The following is a 14,923-nucleotide window of genomic DNA, read 5'->3' as shown; positions in this document are numbered from 1 at the left end:
TTGTGGGTCCCCTTTCGTTTCCCAGGAAAAGTATGAAGGTATTATTATAGCAAAAGTCTTTAGCATGCAAAAACTAAAGTCACAAATGTGTAACAGTAAATCTGAAGTTGTCAACATTTGTTTTGCTTGTGTACACTAAAGTCACAAATGTGTAACAGAAAATTTGAAGTCGTAAATATTTTTTCTACCAGTGTAAACACAAAATAGGGGCTACAAGTTCACAAGTCCTTTGTTACAGGTGCACAAATCCTATTCTGTGCATCACAACTTCAAAGAGTCATGCACTTGACACTTTTGCTACAATCATTCCAGCGCAGTTGGTGCAAAACACATTCACACATCCGTGTTTCATAATCTGAGAACATGCACAAAAATGTTGTATTCGTAAACCCAAAGGTCAACCAATGCATCAGAAGTTGCACATCTGTGAAATATTTCCTCAGAAATGAAATTATATAGATTGCTATGTTCAATGAGCATTTTAATGAGTGAGCACAAGTCCATTGATACAACTGCTCGAATCTGCTGCTACGAGTCTCAAAAATATTTACGACTTCAAATTTGCTGTTGCTACATTAATACCTTCATAGAAAAGGTTATGAACCATAACTGAAGCACGTGAACTGATGGTGTCTTTCCTGCTACAGGATGAGGTTCTGTTCGACAGCTGGGACGCGATCTTCAACAAGGGCAAGATGAAAGACGCGACAATATACTCCTTCGATGGCATGGACATCTTGACCAACGCAGCCTGGTCAGTGGTTCACGATGCAACCCTGCAGTCACTTCTGTCTTTGTCATAATTGATCATACTTTATCTTAAATACATTCATGCAACTAAAGGGGCACATTCCATAATTTTCCCCTGAGAAATCCGTATCTACCTCTAATGGTGTGTTGAATCCTCCTGAAACCTCGGACACCAGCATACCAAGTTGAACCTTTGACGTAATTTCCGGTCTCAGAGAATTTATAGCGTTCCCGTTCGACTTTGTGATTGCGTCATGAAATTGGCTAGTCGGTGCAATGCATAAATTGGTGACCGGAATAAGGTAGCAATGTAATCAAGTGTGTAGGAGCATTTAAAAATCAACATTAAAATGACCAACATGGTACAAATACAAAGAAAAATATATATTAACGGGGTCCGAGCAAAATGAAAATTCAAGAACACACTAATGGAAGATAATATGTAATTATGAAATATAATTATGAAGGAAAGATGTTGATGTTCCCCTTAATGCCAAACTGTGCGTCCTGAAATGTAGCCTCATTCACGTGGTGAAAATGTCTATTGATAAGCACACAACATCCAGAAAAATCCAAGCAAACATTTCTCAAATTAATTAAGGGCATTCTTAAAAGCAAATAGCTGAAAAATCTTTGAAATTCTTGGGAAATTAAACATTTGTAGTCAAGAACACTAACTGAAGAAATATTAATATGACAAAGTTCATTATGAAGGAAAAATGGTTAACGAAGAAGTTCCCCTTAATGCTTGGTAAATGACAGAATGTCATGTTCAGCTTGTTCCTAATACTCTAATCGGGATTCCAACACTCAACCTAAGGATCACCAGTAGAATGCATTATCCCATTGAGCCACTGACATTACTGAAAATAAAGCCTCATTCACATGGTGAAAATGTCTATTGATAAGCACACATCAAGACAACTCCAAGCACACATTTCACAAGAGAATTAAAGGCTTTCTTAAAAGAGTACAGATATGAAAATGTGCACTGTTAATAATATCCACCTAATGATAGGTATGATAGATATGGTAGTTATACAATAACAAAATGGTCATATAGGCAAAATGGGTTGACACTGGATGTTTGGCTTTTCTATGAAATTGAGGAAAAGTAAAACATTTTACAGCAGAAGACCAGGGTGAAAAAGGTGCATCAGATTTTAGAGATTAATATGATGAAAGAATTTTGAGTCCAGGTCAATCTCGTAAGGAGAAATAAGGCTAGTTCATATTTTTTTTAAATAGCACGACCTTTGGGTGCAGTACCACAATTTGGGTTTGTTAGTAGTTGGGGTTATTGGTATTTTTATACAATAACAAAATGGTCATATAAGAAAAATTGGCTAACTGCTGGCCACTATTTCTCAAATGCAACTAAGTAAAACTAATTCTGTCCGATGATTTTTGTGAGGCTTGGTCTAAAGAATTTATGTGGCGAATTAGATGATTTTTTTATTATTTTTGTAGCCTGTGAAACGTTTTATCATGTTTAGCTTTAATATGAAATTGTGGGAAAAGTAGAATTTTGAGTCCAGGTAAATCTGGTGAGGAGAAATATGACTAATTCATGATTTTTTACAATAGCGCCACCTTTGGGTGCAGCACCACCAAATGTGGGTTTATGGTTAGAGGGGGTTATTGGTAACCATACCTGAAAATGTCAAGAGTTTTCGACTTACGGTATAGGCTGCAGCGTCATCACTGCTCTCGGTCTACTCTCAGAATTCCGAGAGATGAAGACAAAAAGGGGGTGTGCCTCCAAGAAATGCCTCAAGAAAGTTGGGAGATTTCCGACTACCGACTCGGAACAATCCATTAGGGGCAGGGCTGTAGTGGTCAAATTAGAGGTGGGTAAACTATGAATTTTTTGATCAGACCGACCTCGACACAACGCAACGCAACGCAAAGTGTTGCGACTCTGTAAGGCTAGCCTGGCTATATTCCATTATGTTATCAATTAAAGTCATATTAAATCAATCAATGATAGTCAATGAATGTGTTTGTAGTTTATTCAAGTTATTCAAATTTCAACAGTAAAGAAAAGTATGTGTAGATTAAGAACTATCTATCTACGGCATGCGTGTGTATTAGTATGCATGCTTTTCACAGTAGTACCCAGAGGGCCTCCTTGTCCTCCACGTCAGGTCCTGCCTTGCAGGGGCGTGTTCTGGAGTTCATGGCTCCCCTGTGCTTCACCAGCCAGGACTTCACATAAGTGTTGGATTGAACTTTGTGGTGGCTGAGTGGTGGGCCATTCAGTTGAATAAACATCAAGGACGACACTGTGACCAAGTGCAGACTGCATCTCAGGGGGCACACTAATGATGTTCATTTGGCTGAACCCCCTCTCACACTCAGCAGTGCTAACTGGAATGAGATGGTCGATATTCAGGAGTGGTGCAAGGTTTTCTGGAATGATGCTTGAGTTATCCTTAAAATCCCTATAGCCTTCAAGAATTTTTCTGTCATCAAGTCTGAACCTTTGGGCAAGTTGTTTCAACTTGGAATCCCCATACTGCTCCTCTAGGGAACAGGCCAGTTTGCTGGGAAAATAAATTTAAAGAAAATAAATAATAAAATAAAATATTTATAATATATAAAATACAAATATTTATAAATATTTATATTTTTATTGGTTTAACCGCCAACCGCCCGAATTTAATTAAAATATATTTTTTTATCGCGTCATCCGCCCGATCCACGGTTCAGCCGCTGAGTCCACGGCTGCAACCGCCAACCTCACATCTCCAAATTGAGGCTTTAACATAGCGACCAAGCTATAGCGAAGTTGATACGCCGAAACCGGAGTTTAATATGGATAGTAAAACTCTGACTGACTTTCACTCATTTTGACGTGGGCAGTACACGGATAGCATGACTACGCATTGGCCAATCTGAATGCTCGTAGTCACTTAATAGTTCGTCAAGTAAAATTGATTTATAAATCACAAAAACAACATGTGAATTGATCATCTTCAGTCTTACTTTGTACTTGAGGCCTTTTTCGGGCATCTGTTGGAGTGGGAGCACTCGAAGGTCTCTTCAAAAATCGCCTGATATCCATGGCTAATTAATGACAGGTAGGCACTGGCAGGCATGATAATCCACAACGCGCAGGGCCATGTGTTTACATACTTCCTGTTTACATATTTTCCTGGATCCTGATTGGTGTCGCTGCCGCAGCCGCAAGGCACTGATTGGAGGGTCACAGACCATAATATCATAGGCCTACAGCGCAGATGAAAATGATTCAGATTACAGCGTTTATTTGTTCAACAATATGAAACCTTGTCTTAGGTGTTTTAAAATGTTGCTGAATTTATTTCCGATTATTCCAACGGCAGAATACAAGGCACAGGGAACTTTGAGGTGCGTAAACGCTATTTAGAGGTGCGTAAACGCTATTTCCTCAATTCCAGAGGTGCGTAAACGGCGTTTACGTGCGTTTACCCTCCACTACAGCCCTGATTAGGGGTGTATGGTATCAACGGTATAGAGAATACCCCGGTGTAAATTTGCACTACGGAATGGATTTTGAATTTACTGTGTGACCGGTAGATCACACAAGTGCAAAGAAGCAATGATGTAGTAGGCTCCCAGAGAAGCAGAGGCGTCGTCAGCCCCTTTTTACTGGGGCACGTGCCCCAGTAAAAGTCTCCAGTGCCCCAGTAAAAAATTATTAAATTAATCTGCAGAAGCGCCGCACTCGCTATGGAATCGACAGGATTCATCAAGTACATCTCCTGCTGCCTCGGGAGTCTTCAGTCGAGCCTGCCTCTTACCAGCCAATCAAAAAACGAAAGGGGCTACATAAAAGTCAATCAGAAAATAGCCCTATTGTATCTGGGTAAGATTTAACGCAACAACCAATGAAAAAAATCAGTTATTTACGGATTCGTCCACGTGACTCTTCTGAATGTTTCAGTGGTAAAGTGTGTAAAGTATGACCAAGTGTTTCTTTCTGTTCAATAGTCTAGATAGAACTTTATCAATCCCCTGTAGGAGAAATTTGTTAATAAAACAATAATGGTAAAAAAAATAAGGAATCTCCCACTTCCGGCTTCCATGAAAGAGAACCATACTAATTCACACAATAGCGTTGATGCAAATCCAGCATTAAAGGTTAATTTAAGGAAGTTCTCTCCAGTCACGCTGAAACTAGTTTGCTAGTAGTAGCGCTTTAATTTGCAGTGTAAGAGAATTCTGAGAAATCTGAATGCTGACAAAATTCTCAGAATTCTGACACTGCAATTTATTTGCACGCTACGACTAGTGAACTACTTTAAAAAAAACTCGACACTGCGACCAGGCGACAAATGACTGGTGAGAAGCTTCTTAAATTAACCTTTAATGCTAGATTTGCAGCACTTTAATTCCCGTCAACTTTGTTTTCTAACACCAGCATTTCCACAACTATGCTCATGTTCGTGACTGCTATAGGCCTACAAAACCATTTATAGTGCATCTATTTTTCTGCTGGGTAATGCAGCTTTAATTTGGGCTCTGATTCTGAATAAATGCCGCTGCTGAACTGTGTGAATAAATAAAGGGAACTGAAATCTAAAGAAGACACGTGGTTTTGATGTAGGCCTACCGTGAATTCCAGCTGAAAGTGGAACATTGCTGCCATCAGGGGAAATTAATGTAACCTAGGCATATTGTAAGTAGCTTTCAATTCCTTGTTTTTTTGTTGATCATGTTTCGTTGGAAACCACGGGAGCTGGAAACAGCCCAGAGTAAGTCATCTCCTTTTTTAACGTTACAACAAATTCACAACTTGTTTGACACAAACAATGACAACTTGATTGCTGTTAAAGAATGTTGCCCACATAATTAGCACCAGTTTTTCAATACTGAGCGTCTGTAGCCTGTAGTTTTATAGCACGCACACACACACACACACACACACACACACACACACACACACACACACACACACACACACACACACACACACACACACACACACACACACACACACACACACACACACACACACACACACACCATGCGTGCACGCACACACGCGGAAAATGAATAATGAATGAAAAATTGTCTGTCTTCAAAACTTGAGGAAGTTTTAGTGGACAAAAACTTCCTTAACACAAAAAAGGAAATTATGGATATACAGGGTGTTTTTAACATATATGGATCCAACAATGTTCCCAACACTGACACAGATAATTCAGATCATTGCACTCACAATTCCTGTAAACAGTTGTAGTTGTGAGCGATCTTTCAGTGTGTCGAGAAGGCTCCACACCTGGCTTAGGTCAACCATGGGGCAAGGAAGGCTTCACCAACTTTCTCTTTTGTCCATTGAAAAGGAGCAACTATGCAAAGTGAGTCAAAGCCACGTTATTGACCGCTTTGCCACCATGAAGGCGCGGCGATACAGCTTAATAGTGAAAAAATAATCATTAAAAAAGGCTCTATGCAGTAGTGTATGGCCTTATTTAGTTTAATTTAAGAGCTTTGATGGTTCTATAACATTTTCCAGGTTGATTGGTGGCAATGAGCCACCTCACCTTAAGTCAGAAATTCTATTAGTTTTAAACCTTGTTTCTTGCCTTTTTAGTACATGTCGTTCTGGCAAAATTATGCTGTTTCCACACAGCTTCTAAATAAATATAGATGTGTAGACTTCTCCTGATAAAGAGGTGAAGGTCATAAAGAGACTTTTTGTTTATTTGTCAGTTACCTTATTTGTAAATCTTTGAGATGTGTATGTGTTTAAATAAATATAATTGTACGGTACTCATGAATCCATCTTTGCGTCTTTACCTTTACCAGTGCTTTAATATAGCCTACAATATGACAGTGACAATGATTTTGAAGCTTGTACATACCCTTCTGTATCCATCTATTTCATATTGTGCACACGTAAAAAAAAAAATGTTGGCAGTTGGGGGCCTTTGCCCCAGTAAAACTCTAGGTCTAGCAACGCCCCTGCCAGATACAATAGGGCTATTTTCTGATTGACTTTTATGTAGCCCCTTTCGTTTTTTGATTGGCTGGTAAGAGGCAGGCTCGACTGAAGACTCCCGAGGCAGCAGGAGATGTACTTGATGAATCCTGTCGATTCCATAGCGAGTGCGGCGCTTCTGCAGATTAATTTAATAATTTTTTACTGGGGCACTGGAGACTTTTACTGGGGCACGTGCCCCAGTAAAAAGGGGCTGACGACGCCTCTGGTATCTGGGTAAGATTTAACGCAACAACCAATGAAAAAAATCAGTTATTTACGGATTCGTCCACGTGACTCTTCTGAATGTTTCAGTGGTAAAGTGTGTAAAGTATGACCAAGTGTTTCTTTCTGTTCAATAGTCTAGATAGAACTTTATCAATCCCCTGTAGGAGAAATTTGTTAATAAAACAATAATGGTAAAAAAAATAAGGAATCTCCCACTTCCGGCTTCCATGAAAGAGAACCATACTAATTCACACAATAGCGTTGATGCAAATCCAGCATTAAAGGTTAATTTAAGGAAGTTCTCTCCAGTCACGCTGAAACTAGTTTGCTAGTAGTAGCGCTTTAATTTGCAGTGTAAGAGAATTCTGAGAAATCTGAATGCTGACAAAATTCTCAGAATTCTGACACTGCAATTTATTTGCACGCTACGACTAGTGAACTACTTTAAAAAAAACTCGACACTGCGACCAGGCGACAAATGACTGGTGAGAAGCTTCTTAAATTAACCTTTAATGCTAGATTTGCAGCACTTTAATTCCCGTCAACTTTGTTTTCTAACACCAGCATTTCCACAACTATGCTCATGTTCGTGACTGCTATAGGCCTACAAAACCATTTATAGTGCATCTATTTTTCTGCTGGGTAATGCAGCTTTAATTTGGGCTCTGATTCTGAATAAATGCCGCTGCTGAACTGTGTGAATAAATAAAGGGAACTGAAATCTAAAGAAGACACGTGGTTTTGATGTAGGCCTACCGTGAATTCCAGCTGAAAGTGGAACATTGCTGCCATCAGGGGAAATTAATGTAACCTAGGCATATTGTAAGTAGCTTTCAATTCCTTGTTTTTTTGTTGATCATGTTTCGTTGGAAACCACGGGAGCTGGAAACAGCCCAGAGTAAGTCATCTCCTTTTTTAACGTTACAACAAATTCACAACTTGTTTGACACAAACAATGACAACTTGATTGCTGTTAAAGAATGTTGCCCACATAATTAGCACCAGTTTTTCAATACTGAGCGTCTGTAGCCTGTAGTTTTATAGCACGCACACACACACACACACACACACACACACACACACACACACACACACACACACACACACACACACACACACACACACACACACACACACACACACACACACACACACACACACACACACACACCATGCGTGCACGCACACACGCGGAAAATGAATAATGAATGAAAAATTGTCTGTCTTCAAAACTTGAGGAAGTTTTAGTGGACAAAAACTTCCTTAACACAAAAAAGGAAATTATGGATATACAGGGTGTTTTTAACATATATGGATCCAACAATGTTCCCAACACTGACACAGATAATTCAGATCATTGCACTCACAATTCCTGTAAACAGTTGTAGTTGTGAGCGATCTTTCAGTGTGTCGAGAAGGCTCCACACCTGGCTTAGGTCAACCATGGGGCAAGGAAGGCTTCACCAACTTTCTCTTTTGTCCATTGAAAAGGAGCAACTATGCAAAGTGAGTCAAAGCCACGTTATTGACCGCTTTGCCACCATGAAGGCGCGGCGATACAGCTTAATAGTGAAAAAATAATCATTAAAAAAGGCTCTATGCAGTAGTGTATGGCCTTATTTAGTTTAATTTAAGAGCTTTGATGGTTCTATAACATTTTCCAGGTTGATTGGTGGCAATGAGCCACCTCACCTTAAGTCAGAAATTCTATTAGTTTTAAACCTTGTTTCTTGCCTTTTTAGTACATGTCGTTCTGGCAAAATTATGCTGTTTCCACACAGCTTCTAAATAAATATAGATGTGTAGACTTCTCCTGATAAAGAGGTGAAGGTCATAAAGAGACTTTTTGTTTATTTGTCAGTTACCTTATTTGTAAATCTTTGAGATGTGTATGTGTTTAAATAAATATAATTGTACGGTACTCATGAATCCATCTTTGCGTCTTTACCTTTACCAGTGCTTTAATATAGCCTACAATATGACAGTGACAATGATTTTGAAGCTTGTACATACCCTTCTGTATCCATCTATTTCATATTGTGCACACGTAAAAAAAAAAATGTTGGCAGTTGGGGGCCTTTGCCCCAGTAAAACTCTAGGTCTAGCAACGCCCCTGCAGAGAAGGCTGTCGTTTATTCATAATATCATCCGGCGCACACAGCTTTTGGCCGTGTTCTGTAAAATATTCTAGAATACTCCGGGAGCTCCGGGCGGGACACCTGGAGCTCTATATCTAAATTATATAAGGAATAATCACCGAGAGGCCGGGCAATAAACAGTTTGATATGCCCGGCTCGTGGACGGCTTACAGCCCGAGACGAAGTCGAGGGCGGTAACCTTCCGCCTGTACCCTCGGTCTGCGGGAATACTCGATTCTGATTGGATGCAGGGTGTGCATTAACTCCTGATATACGAATACCTGGACAAGTAGTTCCGTCAAATGGTCTGTTTACCGTTCTCAATTAATGCGCTAGCTGGCGTATCGTCTCTAAAATAGTAGTAACCATAGCAACGGGAAACAAAACAAAGCTCAGCGGACTCGCCGGACTATAATACCTCCCGCTACCTCCCGTTCTAAAGTCGTAGCTATGGTCCGTCCTAATTACTGGAGGAGTGAACAACGTTTCCGTTGCATGAGAACCCAACGGGCGTGTAATGGTGATCCGGGTATTAGTCGGACCCTCAGGCGTAACCAGGGAAACAAATGTATGTTTTGTGGAAAACTTTATATTCAGATTGTAAAACACATGAAAATATAAATTAATGGTCTTAATTTGGTCACCGTTGGTAAGTGACCCGTGGTATAAGCGGGATAATGCCCTTCGAGGTGTCCATTATCAGGAATTAATGGACGACGTGGAGGCGTGAACCCTCCGACGCGAAGCGGAGGACGGTTGCCTCCGCGAAGTCCATTAATTCCTGATAATGGACACCTCGTCGGGCATTATCCCTTACTTATATATAGACATCTATAATAATATTATACATAATATCACGGTTAAAAGCTGTGTCAAACAACTGCGTCGATTACCGACGTCTCTGGTTCTTCCACTTCAGCATCAATCTGAAGTAGACTGAACTGCGACATGGAGGAGAAAGGGAATGCTGCCCGTGATGGTTGACCACAATGTCTTCCGCCGGAGCCCTGCTGCCCGCGCCGAGGCACCACCGCCTCGGCAGCGGGCAGCACTGAGCCTCGCGGCAGTGGTGCCTAGCGGTGGTGGTGCCTCGCGGCACCAGGCAGCGAGGAGTGGGCAGCGGGCAGCAGGGCTCTGGCGCGAGACAATCGCGGTCAACAATCGTGGGCAACAATCCCTTCCTCCTCCAAGTCGCGGTTCAGTCTACAACGACTGTATTCTACAGTCTACAGTCGTTAAAGATGATATTATGAATAAACGTCTCTGGAAGTACCAGAGACGTCCGAGAACCAGACGCAGTCTTTAACTCATAACATCATCCGGAGGCGCACACAGCTTTTGGCCGTGATATTACATAATAGATTATATATTATATTATATAGTTACCTAATATTATATTATTTAGATATATTGCTCGCAAACGGCAACAATCACTTCTCCTCCATGCTGCTTTTCACGCTGGACTGCAGGGTGTGAACGCTGATTGGCTGTTATTGGATGTTACGTCCCTCGCTCTTCTTCAATTCCCAAGCGCCAAAAAGTCACTGTCTGCCTTTTCTCGGTCAAGAAGGCACAAATTTGAAATTGAGGTTACTATTCGACTAAATATATGACCCACTTTTAATACAGATTCATGTCTCCACCGGTGAAATTCTCCCTTACTCAATCTGGAATTTGAAATTACGCTTGGGGGAATCCTAGAGATGTTTATGCTACTTATTGTTATAATTATTTATTGCTGATACGTATACTATCATCGGCTAACTTAAAAAAAAGAAGAAAAGACGAGAGCAAAGCATGTTTCATAAACACACCTTCCACATGAACAAGGTAAAACCTCATTTGTGAATTTTATGAACATTATTTTAGTGAATTGTCAGCTTAAGGCAATCTTGATGGCCGAGGCAAACTTTAACCCCACCCCTGTCCCCTCCCCAAGGCCGGAGAAGATGCTGTGGCATGGCTCCACCAGTGGGGGGCAGCGGAAGGTGGAGAGCTACTGCGAGACGTGGCGGTTGGGTGACGAGGGCCCGAGGGGCGAGGCCTCCCCGCTGGGCCGAGGGGAGGGGATCCTCAGGGAGGAACCCCGCAGCTGCTCCAGCTCCTACGTGGTGCTGTGTGTGGAGAACAGCTATGTTGGCCAGGCCCGCAGATAGGCCACACACACACACACATCGATACCAAACACACAGTATTACACACGGTCATGACACACATGCAATCACACACACACGTGCACAATGCATGTGGACATATAAAATAGGCATATACACAGACATTAATAAAACCAAGCACACACATGGATGTAGGATAGGTACACTATTACACAGTCATTCCATCGTTCACATGCGATCATGCATACCCACATATAAACAATGCATACACACAAACCATACAAAGTCATAATCCCTAAAAGTACACGACACACACAAATACACACATGCCATCAAACATATGCAAGCATACACACACAAATATACACTGTACAGAAACATACACCATAACTACAGTTCTAATTCAAACATACAGACAAACACACGACACGAAAGCCATGTACAGATACAAGAATGCCCATGCAACATACACCCTCTCAAACAAAATGCTCCAACACTTAAAAGACACACGATACACGTTTCAAAATCATCTTAAAAAGATTCTGAAGTTTCACACCATGCAGAAAGACACGACTTTCTTTCCGCAATAAGTGTGTATGTTTTGTACATAATTAGGTTGTTTTTGTTTTGCTATCTGTTATGGCGCTATCCATTGAGAATAACCAGGAGTGTGAATTCACCTTTTCATTTGTGTTTAGTTTTCATAAAAAATGTGTCTATAACTCCTAAAAACCCTATTGACATGAGCAACTTTGGCCCACTTCAAGGGAGGTCTGCCTGACCGCTGTGTCCAGATGGTCTGACAATAAGCCTGACCCACAGAACAACAGTTGTTGCTAGCTTGGCTTACTGCAGCTGAGTAAACAATAAAAGTCTGGGCAACACACACATAATCAGGTCAAATGATCTTCTTATGGGCCTTATTCACCAACGGCCCAGGATGCGTACAAAGGGGAAGGGAGGATTTCTTGACAAGCAGACCAAAGATGCTCTATATTTTTCAATATTTTTACTTTTAGATTATCGCATTGATTTTTGTATCATCTTTAAAAATCATTTATTTGATGGTTGTTTTTTTATACACTGTAATCTGTTGTAACCAATGGCACTTGAGGGAGTACATTTTGCTATGGTCTTTAAAGATGTTATTCAATGTCTTCAGTAAAAAAGGGATATTTATTTTTGATTAACCCCCGTTTGTATGCAATAAGAATCCACTAATGTTTTCAACATGATCCTAAGTACAGCTTAAAAGGATAACTATTATCAGACCCTATTTTCCTATTCTTCTGGGTCCAAGTGACTAATGCAGATAAAATTTTCGAAACTGATCCACCATTGATCTGGGTATGTTTCTTATTGTGTCTAACCAAGTCTCCATCAAAGAGATATGTCTCACTCTGAAACTCGCTGTTGCAGAAAATGTACAACCTCAACCAAAATCTTTTTGATAACACTAAGCTACTGGTTCTGTTTCCAACACAACCAACTCTGGCCGGCCCTTTCAGGAAGAACGGTTTCCACCGTTCTTCCTGAAACAACCCAACTCTCAGACTGAGACTTCTCCTTGAGAGAGACTTGAACAAAGACAGACCTACGAACAAGCGAAAGAAAAAAAAGATGCTCTGTATGAATCTTTTCCATAATGTTTTCAGACACTTTACAATGACAATCTGAGCCTATCAAGAGGAAATAAAAAACACTTGTTAGTCGGCAGGGGCTATTGCCTCTAAGGGTTACATCATGGTCACCTAGGGGCTGGAATGGCTAAAGCGCTCTAGCTCTAGGCTGGACCAATTGAAAAACGAGGGACAAAGTCATCCTTTCACAGGAGCCCACTCAGGGCAGATTTTAGCAGGGATATCATCTGATCATCAGCAGTGCCAAACAGAATAAGCTGATATCAATTAAGTGACTAACGTTAACCTTGTTTGTCTGCACACTGTACAAGTTGCCTTGATTGTTTGTTTCTTTTTTAATTGCTGTTGGAAAAATAAAATTTTAGTGGCAAGGTTGCTGCGGGCATGAGCAAAACAAGAACGTGGTCTACATTGTCTTGTGGGTCGGTGATTCTGCAGACATTTTCAGTCAACACAACGTATGATACATACAAAGACAGGTTGAGGAGAAGGAAAGGGGAGGCATCTTGCTCAAGAATGACTACAAGTGGATTGCAGAGAGAAGGCATTGCACCTAGTAACGTACGGATTCGTCCAGAACATCCTAGCAATCCCCCCTTGCCTCTTGAATATATATATTCAAATTAAGGTTTCTACATTGACCGATCATAAAGTAAGGGTGAGTTGGAGGTTCGGATGGTCAAGGGAAGTTATAAAATAACAAAGTCATCAAAAACAAACAATCAAAGAATCTCTTCGCCAAAAAAATTATTTAATATTCAAGTACAAAATTAACAAATGATCAAAATTGAGATAGTCAAGTATTCTCCTATTCCTTTTACAGCATTTCAACAGGGTTCACCTTTATCGACTTAACTGCTTAAAGGTCCCATGACATGAAAATCTCAATTTATGAGGTTTTCTAACATAAATATGAGATAGCCTGCCTATGGTCCCCCAGTGGCTAAAACTTGCGTTTGGTGTAAAACTAGCACTAGCTGTTCTGCTCGCCTTTGAAAAAACGGAGGCTCAACCGCGCTGATTTGGAAATCTGTGCTCATGACGTCATCAGGAATCTCAGCTCCTCCCCTTACTCTGCCTGGCCCGCCCAGAGACGTTGGCCCGCCAATGAGACTCGACCGTGCGAGCGCCACATGTGTGTGTGTGAATACACACACTGTAACGCAAGTGTTTCTTGTCGGTTCTTTGACGTGTCTTGTATTTCCACAACGAGACTCTCGTGGGGGTTATCTGAGCCATGGTTGAGAAGGAATTGGGGGAAAGGAACTTTGGTTTGACTCGCTGAAGTACATGAACTGCGACATGCCGCCGGTTGCCGCGAGGCACCATCGCCCGGCAGCGGGCAGCCGGCAGCAGGCAGCGCGCGGTTCAGTCGACTTCAGGTTGATGTGAAAGTGGAAGAACCAGAGACGTCGCAGAACCCGACAAAGTCGTTTGTGATTCATAATATCGTCTGGAGGCGCACACAATATGTTATATGATATAGATATCTATGTATTATATGATATTATTTAGATATAGAGCTCCAGGACTGTAACGCAAGTGTTGTACACTTCCTTGTTATTTGGATAACCGTTCTGCTGTTGGTGTGATGGCGCATAACGCGTCGGACTCTCGTCTTTGGTATTTCTACAACGAGACTTGTATTGGGGGTTATCTCAGCCAAGGTTGAGAATGAATTGGGGGGAAGGAACTTTGGCTTTGACTCCCTCAAGACCATGAACCACGACAAGGAGGAGAAAGGGATCTTTGCCGGGCAGCGCTTATGCACCTCCGCCTCCGGCGGTGGTCCCTCAGCGGGGCTCAAGCGGGAGACATTCGCCGCCAACAATCCCTTTCTCCTCCATGTCGTGGTTCATGTTCTTGAGGGAGTCAAAGCCAAAGTTCCTTCCCCCCAATTCATTCATTCGTGTTATGCGCCATCACAGCAGAACGGTTATCCAAATAACAAGGAAGTGTACAACACTTGCGTTATAGTCCTGGAGCTCTATATCTAAATAATATCATATAATACATAGATATCTATAACATATAACATATTGTGTGTGCCTCCAGACGATATTATGAATCACAAACGACTTTGTC

At 41.2% G+C, this 14,923-nt stretch overlaps 1 protein-coding gene across 6 annotated transcripts in view; it reads left to right on the top strand.

Annotated features, from left to right (window-relative positions):
• The window catches only part of LOC130381540 (collagen alpha-1(XVIII) chain-like), a 104,826-nt gene extending 91,564 nt beyond the window's left edge, over positions 1-13,262 (top strand). For all 6 annotated transcript variants that reach the window (XM_056589193.1, XM_056589192.1, XM_056589190.1 and 3 more), the window contains 2 exons: positions 648-754; positions 11,024-13,262. In XM_056589193.1, the coding sequence (XP_056445168.1) occupies positions 648-754; positions 11,024-11,240 (324 nt within the window). In that variant the 3' untranslated portion in view covers positions 11,241-13,262. The remainder of the gene's footprint in view (positions 1-647; positions 755-11,023) is intronic.
• Positions 13,263-14,923: the final 1,661 nt, after the last annotated feature.

The sequence above is a fragment of the Gadus chalcogrammus genome, chromosome 4 (assembly GCF_026213295.1).
Source record: "Gadus chalcogrammus isolate NIFS_2021 chromosome 4, NIFS_Gcha_1.0, whole genome shotgun sequence".
NCBI classification, from domain to species: Eukaryota; Metazoa; Chordata; class Actinopteri; order Gadiformes; family Gadidae; genus Gadus; species Gadus chalcogrammus.
The sequence above is the reverse complement of the archived record's forward strand: the minus strand, read 5'-3'. Positions and strand labels throughout refer to the sequence as shown.